This window comes from Falco rusticolus, chromosome 8, assembly GCF_015220075.1.
Source record: "Falco rusticolus isolate bFalRus1 chromosome 8, bFalRus1.pri, whole genome shotgun sequence".
Taxonomy (NCBI): domain Eukaryota; kingdom Metazoa; phylum Chordata; class Aves; order Falconiformes; family Falconidae; genus Falco; species Falco rusticolus.
This window is the reverse complement of record NC_051194.1, coordinates 44,040,442-44,065,901: the sequence shown is the minus strand read 5'-3', so window position 1 is coordinate 44,065,901 and position 25,460 is coordinate 44,040,442. Positions and strand designations below refer to the sequence as shown.

Here is a 25,460-nt window from a genome sequence, read left to right as displayed (position 1 = left end):
ATGTTCAAGCCATTAATCATTCTCAATAACCTCCTGTTTGAGAAGCCTCTTGCTGTCTAAGTAGAAATGATGTCCAAAAAAACCCCACAAAAAAAACCACAACCACCACCTCTGAAGTGGTGACTTCAGTATATCTAAAGAGGCCTGTCTGTTATATTCTGAAAGTGGACTTTCAGTTCAGCTTAGAGCATATTTGCATTTATTGACAAATACACCAGAAATATTTAGCCTTGTCAGAACAGCTGCATCCATAACCAATGCATCACCAGCTGTGTCCATCAAGGTTCACATCCCTTCACACCTCCATCAGCCTCATTATTCTGTACAAGTATTTGCTGGATAAAACTGGCCAATTCATGGCCAGGCTGCAGACAAGCTGTTCTTCAAAATCATCGGAGTCAATGGAAAAAGATAACCATCCCAAACCATTCACAAGCATCTCTCTGCCAGAGATTATTCCTCATATGTGTTGATACGCTTACAAATACACCTTGAGGATTTTTTTTTCAAAATCACCTGTGCTAGCAAAAATCCGGTAATAATACGTTTAATATAAATTAGCTCCTTTTGACTGAAATGGGCTAGAAAGCACTCACAGATGCACACCAACTGAAGCATCCATGTGTTGTGCATTTCATGAGAGCTGATGGCAAGCAGCAATACAGCAGTATTTCCTAGTTTTATGAGGGAAATAAAACCCACACCACCTTTATCTGTCAGTATGCTGAAGAGCTCACAGGACTACCTATTTGTTTCTGTCCCTGCATGGGACAGAACAGATTTGGAGCGAAGATGTATTCAGTAGGAAGGAACAAAAACCAAAACCATATTTGTCCTATTCCTTCACTTCTTTCTCTGTCATCGTCGGCTCTCCCCTATTTTTAAATTCTCTTTGACCTTGCCTTTGTATTTGTTTCCTTGCATCATTTTACAATTATCTTCTGCACTGGTCTTCATTCAATGTCCAAATGAAGTGTACAATAAAGTGCATAAATTCACATTCTTAGTATTTTGTTTCAGATCATCTACAAATGCAGGAAGACAAAACTACATTGATTTACGTTGCAAAAGATAGCCATCTGGAATCTTCAGAAATTATAAGCAAAACTTTGAACCCAGAACATGCAAATTCACAAAGTGAATACTGAACATGTATCACATCCACTAAAGCTGTGGCTGCAGTCACTTGAAGCCAATACAAATATGGACTGATACCAGAATGGAGGGCTCGTACATCCACTTGTTTGGCTTTCATAGAACTGGCCACCTAGTTGCATAAAAACTACCCTTTCCTCCCCACTCCAGGAAAAGATTTGGCAGCTGCACATATCAGCTTAAAGTGACAGTGGAGCCATAAACTAAAAATGTTGTAAATTCATTCCAGTATGGATTAAACCGGAAATCAATTCATGATTGTGAAATGGGAGATGTGAAATTTTGTTCCTAGTTCCACTCCTGTGCCAGAGCTTCCAGCTGAGTTACGATGATACTGAAGGTATGAACAACAAAAATCCAACCAGCCCAACCCTCAACCTCTATAATTTCCTCATTTTCCCAAAACACCACCATCTTTTCCTCTGTTTCACCATAACCCCCCCCCTATCAATTAGCAGCAACGATAACTAAGGAAGGGTTGGGTTTCTTTTCTTTTTCATTTTACTAATCAGCAGCACAAGATTTTTGTTGCCAGCAGATTTAGAAAGAAGGTACTACACTTGAACACACTTCAGGTTTAACATGCTGTCTTTGCTATCATGTGGACTTAAGACATCTGTAAGAAAAGAATATATTTGTGTTCTACACAGGTCCATGAAATTTATGCAGAAAGATTTTTTACTCATCATCAGAGATCGTGTATTAGAGGTTTTCAACCTAACTGCCTCTTCTAATGCTATTTAGAGGGAAAAAGCCAACCTTTCAACATTTTTACAGGTAAAAAGTGATTGACACCACTTTCCATCAGGTCTCCTCCTCTAGATTAATGCTACAAGGTTTTTTTGGACTACTGATACAGTATTTCTTTTTCTTCCCCTAAAAATTAAATAAAGATACTTGGCAGTATCAACCACTGCCTTCCATGAACATGAGGCAAAAGCCTGCTATGTTCTTAAGGAGATTTAAGAAAACACCATCTTCACATAGGTCTTGACTAAATATGCAGTACAAGCTCCTAACACTACTATACTGCATAGTGCATTTACATCACTTTCAGTATGATTTTTTACAATTATTAACATTAATTTAGTCTTCTTGTACTCAAGTATAAGGAACGCACACTCAGTTAAAACATCTGAGCCAGGAGAATATAACATTCAGCTGAGATGGTAGCAACATCCTCTTAAGCTATTTAAACAGAAATACACATACCTACTAGATCATGCCCTTTGTTTTATGCTCCTAGGAGACAAAAAAGATGTTAAAGTATCTAACCACACTCTTGTCAATATAAAGTTAAAAGCTTTGTTATCAAGAGTTAACCATGATTTTCTATCATCTACTTTAAGCAGAAGGTACTCTTCCCCCCCCCACCTCCCGTTAACATTTGTGAAAAGATACAAGTGTTTTCTTCCAGGTCTGTGCACAAAAGAAACATGTCCATTTCTATTCCACTATTCATAACCAGAAAGTGGATTAGCATAGGTCTGAAACCGTGAACTTACATTTTATACTTTACAAAATGCTAAAGACAGGCAAGTTTTAGCATTCTATGAAAGGGAAAAAAGCTTTTAAAGGGTCTAGTGTAATTTCCAAGCCATTTACCCATTAGGACTCCCAAACTAAATTTCAGAAGTGGAATACCTTCCTACCCCTGCTACTGAAGATGAGAAAAAGGCAACACCATTCAACAGCAGGAGACAGTTCTTAACTCTGACCCATATTTGCCAACCATAATGAAAAAAAAGGTTGTTCTATCATATTTTATCCTCATGTTCTCCTCCCTGCTCTGCTATTTCAGCTCTAGATCCTTTCCCTGCCTCATTCCAGCCTCTTACCTAAACCTCACTCCATTAGAAGCTGGCCAGATTTGCTCCCTGGCATTCAGTGACTCTGCTTCCAAACGGAAGATGGCTCCTAAATGCACATGGCATAGAGGAGTGAACTGGTAGTGGAGACATCATGCTGCAGTAAAATCCTCCATTCCAAGTGCATATTCTTCACTCCAAATTCCCTAATAATCCACAGATTTTCTGAGATCCTAAGGGAAAAACTAAATCTTTTGGTAACAGCTTGGTGACTACTTAGCTAACTCAAAATGCTTCTTTTTCAAAGGACAGAACTGGAAAAATGAGAAGTCTTAGTAAGAAATATAGTCCCAAAGGGTGCTCTCAGAGAATTATTGATGTTGGTATCCTTTATATGCTCCCCTTCAGATCTTCTTCACATACAGGAAACTACATTTTTTCCAAAATCTTTATAAATAATTTAAAAAACTGATAAATCAAGCGCTGCGTATTTAGATAAATTAATGCTTCATAAATCATGTCTTAACTTCCATATTTTTACTATGGTAGCACCTAAACATTTGAGTCGTGCTAGACCCCCATGCATTAATGAATGGGAATAGTGAAACAAAATAGGAGGAAAAGCAAGAAGAAAAAAAAGAAAAAAATCTGCAAAACCAAAACTAAAAACATTTATCCCTATCCAAAGAACAGCCTCTTCTGCAGGCAATATAGAACAAAAATGTGAAAACCAAAATATTCTCTCAGAAGAAAAGATACATTTTAGAAAATGGTCTCATGTTCCTCTTAAAAACAGGTCTCAGATGATTACTATAACTAGTCAAATGTTAGGCAACTACTAGCAAAAGCGATGACTTCATCAGCATTATGGAAAAATAATTCTTCTACTTGTAACTGAATCATAAGGCAATGTTTAACACTACAATACATTATTTTGCCCACAGTTTCAATCAACTATTTTTCTCCGAAGCCTCTCTCCTTCAAAGCCTCCTTAATGACAGAAGTACAATCACATATACACAGTACTTATAGTTTGGTCGTGACTGCAAATAAAATGAGCCTGAAACTCACTACTCATAAAAATCTCTGAAGTGCCTTAGGAAAACCTTAAGAGAGGCAAGGACCCTCCTGCCAGCCATGGTAGCTCCTGCAGGCTGCACTTCCCTAGGAGAGGCCTGCAGAGAAGAGAACATGTGGCACGCAGACAGCTCGGGTACTTGGCCCTCTCGGGGAAGAGGACGGACTCATTCAAAACTCCGGAGCAAGCAGGGAGCAGCACCGGAGGCTAGCCAGGGCGCTCGCAGCGGGCAGGCAGACCCGCGGCACGTCGGGCCCGCCGCTCGCCGGCTGCGGAGAAGAGACTCCCGGCCTGGCGGACCCCACCACCAGGCCCCAGCCGCCGCTTCACCCCCCCCCCTCCCGCTCCCACCTGCCCTCGGGCCCCGCTCGCAGCATCTCACACAACCCCTCTCCTCGCAGGGGCCACCCTCACCTGGATTGCCGCGGGTGCCCCCCCAGGGAAGCGCTGGACGCCCCGGCCGCGGCCCGCCAGCCTCGCACACAGGCCGCCGGGCCTTGCGAGGGGGCGTGTGTGCGCGGGGAGCCGGCGCGGGCGACCGCCGCTGCCCCACACCCGCCCCACAGCGGCGGCTAGGCCAGGCCGGGCCGGGCCGGGGTTAGTCCCCGCGGCCGGCCGGGGAGGGGACAGGGTTCCCACCCCCGTCTGCGACCCAGGCTCAGGCCCCGTGGCGCTGCGACCTCCATTCTCCCCCCGGTCCCGGCGCCCACGCCGCAGCCTGGGCCGCGGCCCTCGCCCGGCCGCATGTCGACCTCGCCGGACCGCGGCGGCGCCCGGCTGCGGCACCGGCACTCACCCCGCTCGCGGCCCGCGTCGCCCCGCGCTCCTCAGCGCCTCGCCGCCATGTTAGAGCTGGTGCGGCACAGACTGCGTCAGTGGAAGGAAAGGGCGGGAGGGGGCGACCCCGGGGGCGGTGCGGCGGCGGAGCGGAGAGGGAGGACGCGGAGACGGGAGAAGCGGCACCCCGGCCCGCGAAGGGCTGGGGGGGGGGGGGGGGGGTCGCCGGTCGCAGTAGAACCTTGCCTGGCGGTGGGGTAAGGCGGCGGGGGCCGCTCAGAAGGCGCCGAAGCGGCTGGGGGAGGGGGGCACCCGCCTCCTCGAGCTCGTCAGAGGCGCTCCGCCCCCTCCCGCCCGGCGTGCCGAGGTGGCTGCCGCCCCGCGCCCCGCTGGGCCCTGCCGCCTGAGGCGAGGCCGGTCGCAGCGCGGGAACGCGCCGGGGTCGCCGGAGCGGCTGGAGGCCCCTGCCGTGCGCCTGCAGGTACACTAGCGCCTTCCAGACAGGCGTGCCCGGGGCTGTGCCGGCCTTCCAGCAGGGCAGGCTCAGCAAGACCCCGGAAAATGGCCAAGGGAGCGGTAAACGAAGCGTCCGAAACAGTACGGGAAGGGCTTAGGGTTACTCTAGCAGCACCTGGCACACGTCGTTAGGCGCAGTAAAAAACTAAAAATGGGAATTTGGACCAACTGTATGTAAAAAAGAGTTCCTGATAATCCTGTCCCATAAGTCTGTATTACCAAAGTTAATTTAAAATCTTAAAAACAGGGACGTGAAAGTTCAGGACAATGCATAAAGCTGTGAGCATCTTCAAAATTCACTAAGACACAGAAGTACGTACCTCCTCTGAAGAGTTTTGGCTCAGACCAGTGGATACTGGAGTTGGTAACTGTACGTAACAGGAGGTAATGGAAGTCCTGTGACTAGCTGAAAGCAGGAAAACAAATTTTCTCCTGAATTTCTAGAAAAAATTTCAAAAATTGAGAAATGGCCACCTGTGAGTTCTGAAATCCTGAAGAAGCTGGTGACTGCATTTCCGTTCAGTAAAAATCAACACCGTCTTCAGCACAGCGTGCTTTGATAAATCTCTTTTTCTACCCCTATGTGTCCAAGATTAATTTCATCTAGCATTTTTAATTTGTCTTAGGCATTATTATTTCATCCAAATGTACTTGACAGGTCAAAAGTGAAAAGTACAGCATCTTGTAAATGAAAAACCGTAGGATTTGCGAAATCCCCTTTACATGAATGTGGAATAGTTTTCTTCTGAAGTCGAGGATCAGATGCTGTGGAGTTCTTACATAGGTTTGCACAAGGCCTGAGATTCTTGAATGAGGTAAGTGCCACTCTTTGAGATCATGTGACAGGGTTTGGGTCTCCCTCTGTTACTTGCGTGCCTGTATAGACTGTAACTAAGGTGATCTGGATTTGCAAGCAGAATGGGTGCAGGAGCTGTTCCAGTTACAAATCTTAGAGTTAGAAAAATTGTTACAAATCCAGTTAAAAATTTTACATGCTATTTTTCTAAAACACTACATACCTATAATAAATAAAGCAGGGGCTATTTTATTAGTTTGAATGAATTCCCTATTCATAAGCATTCAATGTATGAGGTACACATGTGATCAACAACAGACAAGTAAATAAACAAAACCTTTGATAGCCACAGAACAGCTGGTCAAATTTGGTCATGGTAATAGTCCTGGTTGTGAACAATCTAAGATTATTATTCTATATAAACGTTATTATCAATGGTGGTGAGAAAAGGTCTAGAAAGATGACCTGAAGCTGTATGTATACAATGTAAGCAATATACATGTTACATGTTAGATTTGTGTTCCAGAATACTTTTTTTTTTTTTTGCAAGGCATAAAAAACTATAGTGTAATATAAAGCAACATTAATTCCAGTACAGTGAATCCAAACTCTTGAACTTGACCTTTCCAGAATGTCAGTCCCCTTGTGATCTTTCTAGGCATGGAAGACTTTTTTTCCCCTCAGAATATGTCATGTAAATATTGATTTAGTAGCATGACCTTAACAATCAAGATGACCTTGAAACTGTTAAAGTTATTATTTTTATCTCCTTTGGAAGGTCTAACTGGCTGGACTTCCCCCTTTCTCCCTGCATTTCCTGACATCTCGGCCCGTGGGAAATGCTCTGTGTCGGGACATAGGTGCAGGGACGGACACGGAGGACCGAGGCAGGCGCAGGCGCTTGTTCTGAGCCCGCAGTCCCCATCCGCGGCTGGAACGCACCTCTTGTGGGAAAAGGGCTTCCCAGATCGTGTCCTGCGGGCGCAGGGAGGTCTCGGCAGTCGCGCAGACAGCACCGATTCCTGTGCGTGCCTGTTTAGCCCTGCCGGGTGCCGGACTTTGCCGTCCCAGTAGCCCTGGCTTAGGGCAGCGGCAGCAGGCGCCGCACACTCCGCGGGGCCGACAGCCGGTGCGGCGGCCTGGGCCTGCCGGCAGCTCGGCCGTGCCCCCGCCCGCCCCGCCCCAACTCCCGCGCCGCCGGCCGCCCCGCAAGCCGCCGCCACTTCTCCGTCGGGCGTGAGGCGAGGGCGGCGGGGGCACCGCCCGGCTCTTGCCCGCTGCCGGCCCGCGGGAAAGAGGGCAGGCTGGGCCGCGGCCGAGCCAGGCGGTTCCGGGGGTCGTGCTCGCCGCTGCCTGGCGCCTACCCGCGGCGCGCTGCGGGCCCAACCGGGCCGCTTGCCCTCTGCCTGGGGGCGGGGCCAGCGCGGCCCTGGCCGCCCCCTCCCCGCCCGCCGCCCCGCGGCCCGTGTGGCGGCTCGGCGCCCTGCCCCGCTCTTGCAGAAGCGCTTCTGGGTCACGGTGGCCCCGCGGGGGAGCAGGCGCCGGCCCGTGGTGAGCTGGCGGCGGGCGGAGGCCGGGCGCCAGGCAGGTCGCTAGGCAGGCCGCTAGGCAGGCCGGGCCGCTGCTGGGCCGCCGCTGGGCCGCCTGACAGCGGCGTGGTGCTGCCCGCGGCGTGGCTCACGGAAACTGAGGCGGATTTGGCAGAGGTGAAACACCTGCACGGCACAGGCAGCTCTCTTAACACTTCCTTGCTTAAACCTTTAATACTTTCTATACGTGGGGAGTGGTGGGTGTCCGCGTTTTCTGCTTTGTGGAAGACTTCCTGGCTCGCTGTAGTTTGTAAGCCATGAGCATGCTTACTGTGTTTCAACTGTTAGGAAATTATGCTAAAGAATTTCTTGTCCTTTTAGTGTATATTTTGCATGATAAGTAGAATACTTTAGAAATAGTTCCTTAAGTACATACAATTTCCCTATTTTTAATCTATCTATGTTTTAATATGTGTGTATTTGTAAGTTTCAAAACATCTAGTGTTTCCTATTTGCTTCCTTTTTATGATACTAGAATTAATTGCAATTTAAAATTGCATACAGGTTTGTGATAAATCACTTACATCTGCTAAATACTTCCAGAAAGAGAAATACTTGGAAACTTCCTGCAGAGTGTTTTAGATGGAGATCCTGGTTCCCAGTCATTAGGGTAGGGGATGCAGGGTCCGCTGCAGCACGAGTAGGGGAAAGGATGTGTTACCTGGGCTAACAAGCAAATTATATGAGCATGAAGTTTTTATGTTCTCTTCAGGTATCTACTTCATCCTGGTTTCTGGCAGCTTAGTTTGCCAGTACTGTGGGGACTAAGTATCAATATGCTCTCAGAAGTTTTTGTCTGATGCTGTCTTAATTCTCTGTAACAGGATTAAGAAAAAAACCCTGTTTGCAGCTAGAACTCTGGACACGGTCATACAAAAAGGTTAAAAATTTGTGCTATTTTTCATGCTGTGCTTTACTATCAAATCATTGTAGGGGAGATGCTTTTTTCCTCTTTAAATTAAGTAGTTTCAATAACTGGTAACTCTGTATTGCAGCTTCTCCTTAGAAGCTGTTGGTAGAACAGTCAGTCACTTCCGCTTTTGATTATTGTTACTGTATCTGGTTGGCTCCATCAACATGAATCTGCATGGCAAAAGGGAACAGAAGAAGTATTTTCAGTCAACTGGAAAATCTGTAGGGTAAAAAAATTGTCAAATGTTCTGGTAAATGTGGTTGATCTAGTACTTGAGACTGTGGAAGATTACTAGACTGTGATTTAACAGTGGCTTGACCAACCTTTGATCTGTATTTCAGCTTATTATATACATATTATAAAATCTCATGAGAAGACCCAGCTACTTCTAAAAGCGTGTGGCTGCATACTAAGAGGGAAAAGCCAAAAATACTTTTTATGGAGATTACATGGAATAAATACTGTCACACAACTGTTCTCAGTGATGAAGTGAAATAAATTCTTTGTAAAGACAGCTGCCATATGGAACAAATAGAAGCAATAAAAGCAATCTCTAAAAAGGGACCATAAAGCAAATTATTATTATAAAAGGTACTTAATGTATAATATCTAGGAGATTTGCATCTTTTATTTTTGTATGCTTTTATTTTGCACAGGGAAGAAAACATTTCACATTACAACATCAAAATTAAAATGACTTCATTTTAGCTTTCCTTGTATCTGCCCCAGTGTCAGCAACAGCAGTGCAGTACAATATGTCATTTGACTTTTTATTCTGTGAAGGTGACTGTGCAGACATCAGAAGAAATCCAGCTATATCTAATTTTGTGGAATGGTTTCACTACCTGACATAGACTGCCCAAATAAGTTTTTTTCTTTCTCAGTAGATCTAGTATGTGCTGCTGCTGTTGCCTGGATAATGTTGCACTGATGGAATCATGCCTACAGTTGAAGAGCATTCAAGTTTGCTGAAGGTTCAGTATGTTGATAATTTTTGTTGTTAATGGTTATATCTCCTAAAGCAAGACTTGCAGATTTTTCAGTGGTCTCTGTGTTAAGGGAATTTGATGGGTCTTTTTTGTTGTACCGTGACATTTACCAGCAGTAGTTTGTGTTCTGCAGCTTGGAAACAGTTTTGTAGGTTGTGGAATACACGTGTGCTAGCACTGTGTACAAATTGGGGGATATATTAAGAAAAAAAGTCAATACTTACCAGATTTCAATAGATAAAGCTGTAACTGCCACTAGAATTTGGGGAATTATGTTACTTTTCTTTTGTGCAGTGGGTGATTTCAGCTGATGCGTTGCGACCGATCCTGTATTACAAAGGTGGTCAACCTTCCTGACTAGAAGCCACATACCAAAATTTTTATGTGTTTACAAGACATAGACCACATCTCTTTTGTAAGAGAGCAGAGCAGGAAGGAAACTCTGGGAGAGGCTTGTAGACAGGGTACAGTAGATATCACTGTGGGATGGATGCATCTAGAGAGCCAGAGGAATCCAGTGATGCCAGCTCAGGAGCTCTTGCCACTTTATTTCCTTTTACCACCAATAGTTGTGTTTTCTGGGAGTACCTGGACCCAAGTTTGGGATTATGAAGTGGCCTAGTGAGAGCAAGCCTCACTTGACTTAGTCGTGCAGTGCCTGCATGTTAAAAAGCTCAGCTTTACCTTCTTGGTAGTAGCATGATAGCATACGTGCCTTTGAAAGGAGGGTTTCTAAATTCGAAAACTTGCCAAGTGAGCTAACTTTTCTTAGTGCTTGTGAGCCTGTCAGTGTTCATTGTTGGGAGCTTCTCTGGGAATAATTCAGGCTGTAGGTTCTTCTCAAGCTTATCTTACTCAGAACATTAAAAGGTAGAGATGTTGATTTTCAGCTAGAAGTTGTGACTGTACTTAACTGCTTTAATTCTGTCTCATTACAGGTACCTCAAAATTGAATTCTTCTTAATATAGTGACCATACAGGATGAAAGAAGAGCGATCCTCTGTTTTTCAAATACATGTGTTTGTTCTTCATAACAACATGGTTTACTGTGAAAACTGAAAGAAGGATCTTTTTGAAAACTATCTTTAAGGATAGCTGGTAGGCATAGCAAAATGCTTTGTTTGAGGCAGGTTTGCCTGCATACACTGAGACTTTACCAAGCTCGAACTCTGAGTAGTGATCTGCTTTTGAGCCAGATAAATAGCTGCACCCATGAAGATGAAGTGTTCAGCCTTGTTGAAAGGAACAAGACCAGGCTTTCTGAAAAACATGTGGGAATTGCGTTAAACGTCCTGTGGCAATTGCAAAAGAAGAGGCCACTACTCTTAAGGACTAGTGACTATATAAGAAATCACTCCCAGTTTCTTACTCTTTGCATTTTAGCAGAAAACAAGGTGGAACACATGGAAGATGAGGCCGTAGTGGACACCCTATATAGTATTCTGAGGTAAGCAGCATTATTTTGGATCCCACATATATACGTGTTGTATTTGGTAATAAAAAGAGATGGAATTTTCACTGCAGAGCCATCCTATAAGGAAACTGGGAGACAGCCCTGTCCCAGCTTCTGTACTTTTGACTGTGTGACGCAGATGACTTAATGTCTTGTGCTTCAGTTTTTGCGATGCAGGCAGAACTGATGTGTTTTGCACTCCCAGTAAACTGAATTGTGATTATTGATGCACAAATATTTATAATCTGTTTGAATGGAGGGAGCAATAGAAAAGCAAAACATTATTTATCATAACAAAAGGACATATCTTATTTCTTTATAAATGCTGAAGCAAACTTCAAACTTATGTCTTGCTTCTGAAGGCTCAATGTTGAAGGCCATGATTCTCTGACAGATGTGCTTGTTACAGAAGCATGGAAAAGACTGGAAAGGTAAGTGCTGTATTGCTACGCTTTGTGAAAAGTTGCAAGCGTGATTTGCTTCACGTGAGGCTACAGAGTTCTCAAAAAGTATTTACAAGATGTTTTAAATGTTACCTATTTCAAATATCAGTTATGTTTTTTGAAGGTTTCGGGTATTATTTTTATACATACAGAGGCCTTGAGTATTGATGGATGTTGGTACACAAATGCTTGAGAGATTCAGATACTCCAACAACAGGGACCAACAATTAAGGTTTTTAAATACATGGTCTGTGTAAATTTCTGTGTTTGAAGTAAATTGCAAGTTTTAATATTTACAGTTGTATCTTAGTGCTTGCTGTCCAGCTTTTAAACGGTTTATATTGTAATTTTCATTCTTTAATCTCAGGTTAATGGCAGAAGGAATCTAGTGTCGGTCTTGGCACTAGCATCACAGGCTTGCCTCTCCCAGCTTAACCCCTGGGGCATCTTGACAAGTAGATCAATTCAGTATAGCTTGAACACAAAATGATATTCAGGTAGTACATTGCTTGCATTCATTTTAGCTATTTCACATCATTGCTTGACTATGTAATCTTCATAGATTTCTTAAACTGCTCTGGTTAAATGAAGAAGTTCTGGTTTTTTTAGAGCTCCATATGAGCAATATTCTTTAATATGAAGTACATAGGTGTTTTGGCTAAGTCTGTGCTATCACTATAGGTGACCAAATAGAAAATGCTTAGGTAACTTGTTTCCTTGTTTTGTATTTTGATTATAACCTTGTCTTTTATGTAGTTGTTGAAGTAGATTTTTGTCTTCAGGTATTCACTAGAATTAAAAGGGAAATACTCTTTCTTTGATGTCTTGGCAGGCTTAGTTTGCCAGTTCTGTCTAAATTTGCACTATGTTTATACAAGCAACGCAGACATCGCAGTCCTGTAATTGGCAAAGTAGCTCATATTGTGGACGTGAAGCTGGATTCTATACAGGATATAAGGTAAGTGTCAGAATGAAATTGAGTAACAGGAGAAGCAATATGTCACAATTGCTGGGCTGCCTTTGCTTAACGGTTTTCCTTTTTTTCAACTAGAGGTTGTTTTTCTGCTGTTTGGGGTTTGTGGGAAAGAGGTGATTTGTATTCGGGTGTTGATTTTCATGGACAGGTCTGCTTAGGTGAATGCATTTTTCCAATGATTTTGTGTAGAATTTCTTTATAACCCATTTAAACACTGACTTAAAATTAATCTTCCACTTACAGGGGAAAAAACGGCAGATATTGCTTTACCCTGGTTCTAAATTTTACACGGACTTTTTTGAGAATTTAGAGGCTATTGACTCACCAAAAGATATTTCGCTTCCTTGACATTGGTAGTTTCTCTGCTGTGACATGGTTTTAGTTTATACAACTGTGAATAGCAATAAGGAGTCTTCAAGAAATGTTATTTTTATTTATCTTCAGAGAATTTTGGGGTTTTTTGGTCAGGTTGAATTAACCAATTCTCTTGCTAGCATATCTAGTGCATTACCCTAATAGTAAAATTACTTAAAACCCAGCCCTAGTCAAAGAAGTCCAGGCTTCTTTTTCTTGCCTCTGTTTCCCTGGACCATTACAGCAAAGGCTGCTCTTGCTTTTTTTTACTTTACACAGCACCAGCAGTCACAACATTGTATTTTTGTGGATGTGAGGAACCTGCTTATGAAACTCACTGAATGGGACTGCATTTCTTTACAGAAATTACTCTCCCTGTGGTCATAAGTTTTATTTCCCTAGGAAGGGTTTCTTTCTTTAGGAGTGACAATGACTCTTCTCCCCATTCTGTTACTTGAGAATTGTTTAGGTTCCTTTATTTTCCATTGAACATTAAAGATCTTTTTTGCAAATTAGAATCAGGCAAGTCAGGGCCTTGCCTTAGGCAAAATGCTTTCATTGCATACAACTTTGTAAGGGATGGTTGAAAAATCCCAATTGTTTCAGAAATTCACTGAAAGGGGAATTTTTGCTTTAGTAGGAGAAATAGGTTTTGCTCATTGTTTTTTCTGCATTAGATTTAAAATTCCTTTTTATGCAGAAGCCAGCAATACCCTAACGTTCCTTTCTTTGCATAGTCTTATTTAAGAAATCTAAAATTTATTACTCATGTTCAACGTTTAAGTGTAAAATCTTTTAAATTTTTTAGGATCTTGTCAGTTTTGATGATCAGCATATCTGATGTTATCTCACAGAGTTTTCGAGATCGATTACTACACAAGGCTGGACAGCTCTTGGAAGAAAAGGATGCCGTCCACTTCAGCTATGCCAAAAGAGTACTACAGTTTCTTCAAAATGTTAAACTGAGATACCATCATCCATTGCTAGAAAAATGCAACCAGATTTTCCTTAAAAATGCCTCTGGTCTTGATATACGCAGTATTAGTCTTATTCTTGGACTGTACGAGCAGCTGGGTTTTGACAGTGCTGAATTCCGCTTGGTTGCTAAACAGCTGCTATCTGAAACTATAAATGATCATTATGATCCTGAAACCTTTGCAAAATTATTTTTTACTCTTGGGCCTATGGCAGGATCCAAGGTAAGGGAAAGGTAAGTTTATTAACAATTTTGTCTTATTTATGATATATACATAGTCTTGCACAGAAATTAAAAATGTACTGCTGGTTGGAGGAATTTCTGAGCCTATCTATGAGCTAAGCATTTGGTTTCCTAGTTTGGAGCTTTGTAGCAGTGTGTTATTAAATTATTCATACTGTCATAGCAGTTTGTCTTAAAACAGTTGCATAGAAAGCTAGATACAGTCAAGGGGTATGTGAATGCTGTTATGCAAGGTGATCTTGTAGCTTTGTCTCTTAAGACTACAGCCTTCCTTTCACAGTGGATGGTAGTAAAAAAGCTTTCTGTCTTTCCCCTGAGAAATACACATGCAGTGGTATGTGTTGCTTTTTCCTTTTTAAGACTGGCAGTAGCTGAAACAGCCTGAGCCTTGTCTTGTTCCAGTTTGCTGTACATCATATTCTATATGAAAGGTTGTCAGCAGGGAACACTTCAGCGTTTATTTTGCAATTAGAGCATAATGTTGTGTGGCAGATTTTTCTCTGCCTGTGTTTCTTGTGCTACAGAGTCCTATTTAGGGGTGGTATTAGTCATGGGTCTCTCAAAGTGTGCAGTTTTAGGCGGGATTTGCTATGTTAATTACAATTGGTCATATTTTCAGACTTTTCTTCATGAACATTCGCCTCGTCGGAGCTCTGGGATATACTGCAAGCCTGTGTTGGTTTTGCCATAGCTGACTTAGTTCCAAAAGCTTTTCCTAGATTTTTTTTTTCAATTTATTTTATTTTTCATAAAAATCAGTGCTGAGGTAGAAAAATTAATAGGCTTTATTTGCCCCAGAACCAGTTCAGCTCATGTTTGATTCTGTTATCGGTAGCTTGCTGATTGATTATGAATTGTTTAGTGTCTTAGAGTACCTTCCCTACTTTGTGTCTGCTTTCAGAATTATTGGACTGGCTAGTTTCTAGCATCAGGGCAGTATGTACTGATCTAACACACTCACATCTGGTTTATCTGTGCCATATAAATCAAGTGTTTAGGAGAAGGTCCACAGAACAAAGGTCTCTAATTTGGGGGAATTTGTTTTCCTGTATTTCCTGGAGTAGTCTATTGGTTCTTTCCCTCCTAGACAGAGAAAATGGCTGCAGTCTTTGCTGGAGATTTTCAACTGTTTTGCTTTGGAGAACAGATCTTTTCTTCTCATCTTTAGGTTACTAGTAACTGCAGAGCACATGGCAGAAGAATTTAGCAGTCACCAAGTATTGGTAATACTGAAGACGATGCAGAAAATGAAATGCAGAAATACTCATCTACTCAAAAAGTAATTTTTTTTTGTTACTACTAAGAATTTGTATTCTCTAGGTAAACTACTTCTGTTTAATATGGAAAACTATATAATATCCAGTAAATTGGAAGTAGAGAGTGTGTCACTTGCGTACATGTGCATATATACTATATATATAATGAGCTGTCACAGATTTTAGAATATCACAGTTTGACCCAGAAGTAATTGAGGCAGTTCAGGAATTTCATAGAAGGGCATTTTAACCCTACTGAGTTGATGTAATAGGATTTTTGGCTTGTTTACAAATACGTGATCCTGTTTGAGTAGATTTAGCCTCAAACAATTACTGTAAACTTGTGAGACAAATGAGAATGTAGTAAGTTGCAGAGAATGTGTCCTATCTAGGAAATCCTGTCACTGATGTGAATTGTTTCTTCATTGTGCCCTACTTTGAACTATCAAGTCTTGCATCTTTAAAAACCTGGGCCAGATTTTCTGCATTTGTAAACTGAACGTTGTTTATAGAGAGAGGTAATATCTTTCGTACAGTGAAGGGAAAAGCAGCTGAGGTTTTGGGCACAGAAGATGTAGCATCAGATATAAGTCACAGATGCAGCAGAGTTAAATGCAGCTTGTGAGCAGTAACTGGATTGAAAGTAGTTATGTGAAGCAAGTAGGCCCTTTGAAGAAAAAGGGCAAGGAGCAGAGCGGTATCGAAGGGAAGACCAGGTGAGTTCATGCTTGTTCTTGAATCTCCCTGTCTAAAGAAGATCTTAAGGTATTATCTTTCCCTACAAATCTAGCCCCCTCTTGCAGCTTTAGACCACCATAGTTGTAGCAACCTTTACTGTTCTGTAGCAACCTCACCATTATGCGAGTACCACGGTGCTGAAGCTGGTGTTGCTGTTCTAGTTTATCCCATTCTTGGTCTGCTCTAAATGTCAGGGATTTCAAAGTCTGCAATGGAAATTATTAGAGTGAAATAACTATTTTGCTGTGATGAGGGCTTTAATTTTGTAATTCGCTAAGTGGAGAGAGCCTGCTGTGTCTTGGAACACTGTCAAAACTGGGGTGGAGAGGAGTGTAGGTGTGTGGAACCCTCCACCTGGATACTGTGCACTGCAGGACACCCCTTCTTCATGTGGGATGTGGGGTTTTGCAATATCTTCTGTGTTAGCATAATACCATGTCATTTTTTTCTCTTTGTATTCAGGATGACTTCTGTTCTGCACAAACATTTGGATAGCTATCATGTATTACAGTTGGTAAAGTTAACACAGTACTTGGTGGAGTTGCGTTGCCACAATCTGGAGCTCTTTGCCAAACTAAAAATGTTACTATATGGGTAAGTGTGTATTCTTGGAAATTTAGCATTTCAGTATTAAAGAATTGTCTACTTAGTATTTTAAATAACAAGCTAAAGATGTTAAATTGTTTTGTTTCCATAAAATATGAAAATATAACAAACTGTTAAAAGTATTTGATTCTATTAAACACGTAAATCATAGGATAGGAAGTGGATATTGTCTGGCCATAGACCTGATAGTATCTGTTAAAAGGTGTGATATCTTTTAAAAATACGTTTTTTTGCCCCTCACCCTTTGGCTGCTGCAGTATAATGACACCGAACAGGAAATTTTAACTGTTACTTTATAGGAAGGGTAGGTATTAATGTCATCTTCGATCTTTGAAGGAAAAAGAAATGAAAAATATACAGTAAGTATGCTATGTTTGGGATAAATGAAAGTGTGAAGCAGAAGTACTCTTCTTTTGAAGAACTGACTAGTTACTTCTCAGGGTTGTACAGTTGCAACACAGAAAGGGAAACAATTTCTGGAATTGTGGGAGAAGAGATTTGCCACTGTTGCTTTCATTGCTCAGCTGCTGTAGGAATGCAGTGCCCTGGCTGTGCATGTTTTTAGTGGATGATGCTTTCATGTTCCTCAGGCACCTCAGAACCTGGTGCTCTCCAGGACAGAAATCACGGAAACTATCTAGGCCCAGAAACCCACAGACTCCATTCACAGAGGTGGACCTTCTGCCCTTGCTAAGGACTTCTGTGTTTATCAGTAACACTTGAAGCCTCACCAGCTGACTGAGATGCTCCCTGTCATCTTCCCTTTTTCTGTTTTGAATAAATTAGAAGGAAGAAGTTAATCTCAATGAAAAAAGATGGTAGTCACTGACTGTGAATTTCCACCACATTGTTAATATTCTACTTATTTTATATATATATATAATATAGGTATTATATATCTACTTATTTTTATGATGTGCAGTTTTTGACTTTTAAAATAGAATTTTTGTGCCTGTAAAATATTTGTTTAAACAGTTGCGCTTTGTCCGTACTGATGGTCTGTTTTTATTTCTGCCTCTCTTCCAGATTTTTAAAATCAAGTGTCATACCTGCTGATACTGCTGCAATAATTCGTGGTCTGGCCATGCTTCCTTCCTTTCAAGTGGAGGAAATCATTATAAACAAAGCAGCAGCAGTTCTGCCTCAGTGCAGGCTCCATCATTTGAATCGCATTGCTACAGCTCTTGTCAAATGGAATCATTATGACCAGTTGCACTGGCAAAAAAGTTCTGAGCTATGTGTAAAGCTTCTGCAAAAACTAAATGACTGTGGATTTCAGAGGCTTCAGAAAGGCAACAACTTAAATCTTCTGTTGGAAGAACTTACACATGTGAATGGAGAGTGGTTTGAAGAAGTCCTCACTGAGGAAACTATGGCCACGTGTCAGCGCTTGATAGACCAAATAACATGGGCAAATGTTCGACAGTTGTCTTTTTTTCTCATAAAAACAAACCACCGCTGTCCTTCATTACTTGACAGAATAGCTTGTGTGACTGTTGAAAATATAGACAAGGTATTACAGTTTTTCTTTCTGTACTGTGTAAGTTATTCAGGAAGAAATTACAGGTTAGTAGTAAATGTGTTTCAAAGCACAATCCACACAATGATTCTAAAAGTTTACTTCAGTCTACCTGATTTGGAGCTCATGATTTGCTGTGTTCACTCGAAGCTGTTTTGCTTCTATGTATATTATTTTGCACTTACTTCTCTTTAATTTTCCTTTCTTATTTTATTGTTCAGTCAGTTTGTGTTAGGTCAGCCATAATCCTTTGTGTTCAGGTTTACATTTGACCATCTTAAATACTTTTTTTTTAAACTCTTTTACAAATAGTCACATCACACAGTGTATATTTTTACATTAGTCATTCTTGTGGGGATTTTCCCAACAGCCTGTCTTTTTGGTCAAAATTACTGCATTTTCTTCCTCCCCACCCCACCCCCCTCCCCACTCTTCTCAATTGCATTTATATAGATGTTTGATTTTATTTTATGAGTTTAGTTTCTTTAAGACAAACCTTTTTAAAAGCTTCTTAAAGTCTAAGTATACAGAAAAACTTGTGTCATCCACATGAAACAGATACTGAGTTTTAGCCATAGCTGTAATTTTAATGATTTCTGGTGTTTGGGTTTTTTAATATATTTTTCTCCAGGAAAGTTGACCAAAAATAGGTATCTAGAAAATGGTTTATCTAGACTTAAATCTCCCAATTCTGAATGAATTATAAACCCTGTTTTTATTGTAAAGCAATATTAGGATATGTTGCAGTGACTTAATTTAGGATCTCTTTTTTTTTTTTCTAGATCCACCCCTCTGAAATCTATATTATTCTCTTCCTCTTCTCTGCTATGAATTATGACCCTCCTACCAATGAGGAGTTCTTTGAGAGTTGTATCCAATATCTTACTTCTAACTTGAGTAAGTACATTAGACAAAGATATTCTGACATCAAATAAATATAATTGGAAGCTATTATTTGTACTGAATAAAAATGGGAATAGAATGGGGGGGTGGGGGGGTGTTTTTTTTAAAAAAAAAAACAAAACAAAAAAGTGTCTTATCACAAACACTGCCTACTGGGGTTAAAGCATGACAAAGAATCAATGTTTGCTTCTGTTGGGTTTTCTAGCTTCATTTCACCCTTTAAAAATTACTGTTGATAAGGGACTAGCAAGGTATCTTGAGCATAGTAAAAAGTAAGTCAAAATTCTGATTAATTTGCTGTGCTGTTATTGTATAGGATTGTTGTGGCATTCCCCAGGAATCATCATTTGGAGATAGGATACATTTTGTAATTCATCACAAAGAAATGGCTAAGTTGTAGAGGAAATGCGTAAGGACTTTTTTTTTTTTTTTTTTTTTTTTTTTTTTGGTTGATGATACAGCCACACAACTGTGAAAACTTGCTGTCTACTAAAATATTGTGGAGTGACCTTTTTTAAAGCTAACTAGTTTCCTCCTGCAAAGACCTGGCAAGAGTTACTTTATGCTTTGGTGCAGTTAGCAGAGGTGGTCCTTAATCTACATATGTGTTCATTTAGTACGTTAAGAGAGAAAATTGATGATTCAGGAGGCCAGGGGGTGGGCATTGCAAATGCTTTCAACTTTGTTATGTGTTAATGTGGATTTCTGTTTGTTTTTTTTAAAGGTTGTTTTGAAACTTACCGCTTGGTGCTGCTTGGTCATGTTCTGGCTGTGGCTGGGTATTTTCCTCCAGTTCTGATAAGAAGGATATTTGATGTTTCTTTCCTAAGCAAATTGGATGCTCAACTTGCAGGTAGATACCTGTCGCCCTGATGAATTTGATTATGTAGCATTTGGCATAAAATGGAATTGTAGACCTATATATGACTTGAGTAGAACTGCTCTTCGAACAATTCCATTTTCTGGAAAGACCCCTCTATATAATCTAGTCATTTTTTGAGTGCTAAAAGGGAAGGTAAAAACAAAAATTTGTGCTGTGTTTTCAAAGTACAGACTTGTATTCCAAATGAGAGGAGCTCATTTGAAACAAATTCTATAGTCAACTTACTGCACTCAGTATGTAATAATTCTTCAATTTTATTGGAAATAAAATTACATTAGTGTGGTATTTATTACTACAAATAGTCACAAAGTTCAAGAAATAATGTGGGGTTCTTGTCTGCAAGAAATGAGTCCTGTCGCTCTCTTCTCTCTCGATAAGAGACTGAGTGTTTTTCTGACTGCTTCTTTCTACCAGTACATTGTTTGCTGTCAGTGTACTGTTGCCATTTTGCCTTCAATCAATTCATTAGAAATGAAACGATATAAGAGAGTTTAAATTGCTCCTTTCTTCTGTCTTGCTGTTGTGCAAAACTGTTATTTTTTCATTTCTTCCTCAGGTATTTTGAGAACCTTTCTAAGATTCTGCAGCATGAATTTTATAAATGCCGAAGTATACAGATATTTGCATCTCTAGTAGAGAATTCAGCGTTAGCTATTTGGTTCAGTGTATTGGGTTTCTCACATTGCAGTTCATACCTTTTTTATTTTGTTTAACTTAGTCCTGCCTGATACCGTAAAACAGAGGGTCCGCTTATGCCTCATGAAGTTGAACAGAGCAGTCTGTCTGGAATGCCCGGAGTTTCACATCCCTTGGTTTCATGAGCGCTACTGCCAAGGTGTCTTAAGTAACAGTAAGTAATTTAGGAGAGGAAAGGCCACCCTTGTTACTATTAACCTATTTTCAACAGTCTGCTAGACATTTCTTCTAAAATGCAAAGTTGGTATCTCCTCCACTAGTTCTATTGGGGAAGATCTGCTTTGCACTCCATCGAACTCAGCTACTTTATCTCTGAGACTGAAGGTGTTTAATGGAGCAAGGTATTAAACAATCTGCAACAGACAGAGAAGTGACAGATAGTGTGGTGTGCCTATAATAGATGCAAAATAAGTAAATATTTAAGTGTCTAAGCATGATTAAAAGCAAACAAAATCCAACAGGTGACACCTGAAACTGAAGTGTTTATAGTATGTGAATGAGAAAACCTGGGTTGGAAAGTCTGGAGTTGAAATTCATGCTTCATAGGCACCTGCCCCTTTCCCCCCAGAAGATGATCACATGGTTTTGGTTTCTGAACTATGATGGAATAACACCAGGTGTCTGTGGAAAAGTTTTATTTCAGTAGGTTGGATGTCAAAAATGAGGTGTCACAAAGTGCTATTTTCAAAACTTTGGCTGTGGAAGTTTTGATGTATGAATTCTTTATTTTGTCTTCTTAGGCAGTGGGCGAATACATCCACTGCGACAGCATGTTCACAGAATGCTGACAGAGATCTTAGGAGGAAGCCATTATGCAAGGATATCTGTTCTCACACCATACTGCTATGAAATAGGTGAGAAATTAATCCTCTGAGGATTGTTATGGAGACCTGTGGTATCACTATTATCACTAAGATTAGGAAGCCCCTGGGCATGTGGACATGAGATACTGCAAAGAAGAAATTGCTTTATAAAATACTGTTTCTAAGTTCTGCGTAATATAAATAATGTAGGGGATCTCTAATTATGGTTATCACTTAGTTTTTCTACAAGTAAACACTGTACAGCTCAAATTCTTCCACTTTTTTTTTGTCAGTGAACAGATTTGTTGTGTTGTCTTGCAGATTTCGAGTGCGTTCTGGATGAAAATAAAAAGCCTTTTTCCTATGTGGCTCGGAATACACCGTTGGATGATGTGGAGGGAGCATATTTGCGACATGACATCGAAGATGAAGGGAGAAAGGCTCTGCCACCAGGAGCTCAGAGGTTAGTACGTCAAATTCTTGCAAGTTAGCTCTTCCAAGCTTCCAAGTTCAGATCAAGTTTTAGCCCATTTTTTTTGATGCTTATGCCCTGAATGGTTGTTGCAACCCTGAGGCTATTTATTTCTCTGTTCCTTTTTTGAAAGCCTTGTGAGTTTTAGCTTTCCTAGGTGTGGTGGGTTGACCCCAGCCGGTAGCTAAGCTCCTACCCGGTTGCTCACTCGCTCCTCTGCAGTGTGATGGGGGAGAGAATCTGGAGGGCAAAAGCAAGGAAAAACCCTCCTGGGATTGCAATTAAGATGGTTTAATAAGTGAGGAGAAGAAAGAATTAAATTTTAAAAAGGGAAAAGAAAACAATGGATGTAAAAGCAGTCACTCGCCACCAGACCAATGCTGGAGCAATGGCTTCTTTGGAAAAACTCTCTCCCATTTTATTGCTGAGCGTGATGTTATATGGTGTGGAATACCGCTTTGGCCGGTTGGAGGTTCCAGCTGTGTTGCCTCCCAACCTCTTGCCGATGCGAGCCTCTACACTGTGGGTGCAGAGTGAGAAACAGAAGGCCTTGTTGCTGTGCAAGCACTTTTCAGCAATAGTCAAAATACCGGTGTGTTATCAACACAGATTTGGTCACAGATCCAAAATACAGCACCATATGAGCTGCTGTGAAGACAAGGAACCTCGTCCCAGCCAGACCCCGTGCACTAGAGCAGACAGGCCACTCCTGAAATGTGTTTCATGAGACTGGAGTACTGTCTTTCCTCCCACCTCTTCAAATGTAAGCCCTGAAAATGCTGGTTAGCTGGTTTTGCCATTTGAACAGAAACAGAGGGAGGAAATTCTTTTTCTGAATCATGTGAAGTTCAAGTATTTCTCGATCAATACGAGGAAAATGTTTTGTCCAGTTTCAGGAAGTTGTTTGACTTTCTTTTTTCTATGAATTGCCAGGTTTATCTAGTAGTAGTCTTGCAGCAACTGTCAAAACTGAACTAGAAATACCACTTCTGGCTATTCAGATAGGACCTGAAAATAAATGCACATTTTTGTTGTTTGCAGAATTGCTTTGGAATTTCTTGATTCAAAAGCTTTTAGCAAAGATTCACATCATCTGAAAGGAGAACCTGCAGTGAAAAAGCGACACCTGGAGATGCTGGGGTACAGGGTAGTTCAGGTGAGCAGTCAGCAACATTTTATGTCCTTTCTGAGTTGTATTGATAGTGCAGATTGATACTTCAAGACATTTAAAGTATTTTTTAAGATTAGAGATAGTTTTAATAGTTACAAGCACCTACTGGGTGAGAGTGATTTTTGTATTTAGGGGGGAAGTTGCAAGTTGTTCTCAGGATGGTGTAGGGACTTCATAGAACTTGCACCTCCTCTTGAAAGCGGTTGCAGCAAAGAAGTCAAAACATCTCAGTCTTACCTTACTGCAGGCAAACTAGCAATCTCAGGGTAATGACTAAAAGGGAAAAAGTGAAACAAGTTTCAATTCAATTCATCAAAGATTCCTACGCTAGGAAAAAGATTGAATGTACCCTCCTTGAGTGATAGATGGTTACGGCAGCTGCAAGATGGAATATGGATGCTGTCTGTCTGCTGCAGTAATAGTGCTGTGACAGGGAATAGTGGCCAGGGATAATGCACAGCCATCAGCATAGAAATGTTTGGGTAATGGAAGCTAATGACTGCAGGTTTTCCTGCATATTTAATTACTCGCTCTTAATTTTATCTGGAGTTCTTCCTTAAGGTTATAGTTGTGTGGTTGGTTTCTTTTTACCAGGATAATCATCCTTTCGCGCGTTGCCCAGACAGCAAATGTTGTGCTACTGATAGACCATTCCAGTTTGATACATTGTTACAAACTATAGTGACCTTGGATTTTTCTCTGGATTTGGGTTTCGAAAGGTGGGAGATTGTATGAGTTGTCAGAGCCTGTATTGCGTGGGCACCTGCTTTACGTCTCTGCAATTATGCTGCTTTTTGGAAGCAAACTGCCTGTAGTTATATGAAAAAGAACCTTACACTGAGAAATTAACCTTTTCAGCACTAGAATAAGCCTAGCTTTTGGAAGGACACACAGGTGATAAAATACCTTCAAGTGGAGAACCAGAGCTGTCAGAGAGCCTTTGCTTGTAATATGGTGTATGGTGTATACCAATGTTAACACTCTGTATGATTCCATTCTACAGATTCCTCACTTTGAATGGTATTCTATGGTTCTGTCAACAAAAGGTGAACAGCTAGAATATCTGAGAAAGCATCTATATGGAATACAGTGATGTCAGACATGCAGTCAAAAGTACTTTTTATACAAACACTTTATGTACCATTACAGTTCCTGTAATCCTTTCAAATTGTTTTGTAATTTGTAAAACAAATTGTAATTGTTTCGAAAATCTCTTTAGCTGTGTGTCAACTGGACCAGAGGGCATCAGGAGATTTCATCCTCAATTTGTTGCAAAAGGCAGGTCACAGTGGGCCAGGAAGATGTGGTAAGGATGCTTAAAATCTCCCATTATCTGGAAGTCATTCTTTCAGTACACGAGCCTGTGACAGTTTTGCCATAAAATTACATTATTATCTCCTAAATAAATAGCACAGAGGCTTAGGCAGACATAAAACTGTCCAAAGAAAAAGTTGGAAATACTCTTGGCTGTGAGAGAGGAGGCAGCGGATCTACTGGAAACTATGTCTGTGCGCCAGCATGTGACAGAATGAGCAATAGGGATCAAACAGTATCTGTTCTGTGAAACCAAGAAACCGAAATGCAGATTTACTAAGAATAGGACTGCTATTCTAGCCATTCTGTTCCCAGCTTCCAGAACAGAGGTACTGTGGGTGGGGAGGGTGTTGTGCAGTGAGGAACCTCCAGCTGCTTCCACCCTGTGATGTGGCATGTGCAGAAGTATGGCTTGAGCCTTCTGGAATACCTTCACGTACATAAGATGACCAGTTCTAGAGGTCTGGCAGCCACCCAGACCCTTGAACCACCTATACTGCGGTTAAATGCAACTTGGAAGGGATACCTGAAAGATTTATACGTGATAAGGACAAAATAATGCTTGTGTTAGACATAGGCTGTTGTTAGCAACTGGATAATTAATTGAATTTATTATTATGGCATTATGCATTGGACTAGCCCCTGCTAACAGAAATAAAACAAAATTAGACAAACTGTCTAACCTGCCTGTTCTGTAAATAAGACAGTGTACAAAAGAACAAATTAAGCTGAAAATTGAAACCAAGAATCAAGACCAAGAAGAGTCTTTGGAGAGTGACAACAACCTTGGTTACTGGTGGTGAAAAATATTGCTGGTTTATCGTGTTGCAAAACCATCTGTGTTACTAGGCTTCCCGTGATGGTGCTCAGCCAGGGTTTGTGTCAAGAGGCATAAGGTACTGCGATGGAGAAGGAACAAGTGGAAGAGCCAGGAGAAGGTTCTTTGCAGAGCAGTAACTGTAGAGCAGTTGTACTTCTGCGGATCAGCCCATTTTCAGCAGCAGCCATGCTGTGACCACAGCTGCCGTTACCT

At 41.2% G+C, this 25,460-nt stretch overlaps 2 protein-coding genes across 23 annotated transcripts in view; one reads left to right on the top strand and one right to left on the bottom strand.

The window, feature by feature from the left end:
* Window positions 1-7,180, bottom strand: part of PPIG (peptidylprolyl isomerase G) — a 30,848-nt gene extending 23,668 nt beyond the window's left edge. For 2 of the 7 annotated variants that reach the window (XM_037397355.1, XM_037397358.1), the window contains exons 1-2: window positions 4,838-5,015; window positions 2,368-2,397 (exon numbers count right to left, since the gene is read on the bottom strand). The gene's annotated coding sequence lies outside the window, so the exon portion shown is untranslated. Of the gene's footprint in view, window positions 1-2,367; window positions 2,398-4,455; window positions 4,478-4,837; window positions 5,016-5,064; window positions 5,087-7,072 lie in introns of those variants that run through there. The other 5 variants (XM_037397356.1, XM_037397354.1, XM_037397361.1 and 2 more) reach the window with 4 other exon arrangements.
* Window positions 5,190-25,101, top strand: FASTKD1 (FAST kinase domains 1). Of its 16 annotated transcripts, none has more exons than XM_037397347.1 (17): window positions 5,190-5,299; window positions 5,993-6,149; window positions 9,517-9,606; window positions 10,560-11,068; window positions 11,437-11,505; window positions 12,350-12,475; window positions 13,656-14,057; window positions 15,235-15,345; window positions 16,523-16,654; window positions 17,693-18,179; window positions 18,968-19,082; window positions 19,813-19,941; window positions 20,690-20,821; window positions 21,408-21,521; window positions 21,792-21,933; window positions 22,984-23,098; window positions 24,117-25,101. In XM_037397347.1, exons 4-17 carry the CDS (start codon window positions 10,734-10,736, stop codon window positions 24,204-24,206), a joined length of 2,499 nt encoding a protein of 832 aa, XP_037253244.1. In that variant the 5' UTR covers window positions 5,190-5,299; window positions 5,993-6,149; window positions 9,517-9,606; window positions 10,560-10,733; the 3' UTR covers window positions 24,207-25,101. The 16 variants fall into 16 exon arrangements, with proteins under 16 accessions (XP_037253244.1, XP_037253240.1, XP_037253241.1 ...); XM_037397346.1 differs by lacking the exons at window positions 5,190-5,299; window positions 5,993-6,149 and adding exons at window positions 7,742-7,836; window positions 8,544-8,599 and having other exon boundaries at window positions 9,520-9,606; XM_037397345.1 differs by lacking the exons at window positions 5,190-5,299; window positions 5,993-6,149 and adding exons at window positions 7,742-7,836; window positions 8,544-8,599.
* Window positions 25,102-25,460: the final 359 nt, after the last annotated feature.

What these genes read in the sequence shown, in the direction of transcription:
- FASTKD1 (XM_037397347.1), top strand. Translation starts at nt 10,734, where the DNA reads ATGCTTTGTTTGAGGCAGGTTTGCCTGCATACACTGAGACTTTACCAA. An exon ending in ACCCTATATAGTATTCTGAG is followed by an intron (nt 11,069 to 11,436) that starts GTAAGCAGCATT and finishes TTGCTTCTGAAG; the next exon opens with GCTCAATGTTGAAGGCCATG. An exon ending in GGATCCAAGGTAAGGGAAAG is followed by an intron (nt 14,058 to 15,234) that starts GTAAGTTTATTA and finishes TCTCATCTTTAG; the next exon opens with GTTACTAGTAACTGCAGAGC.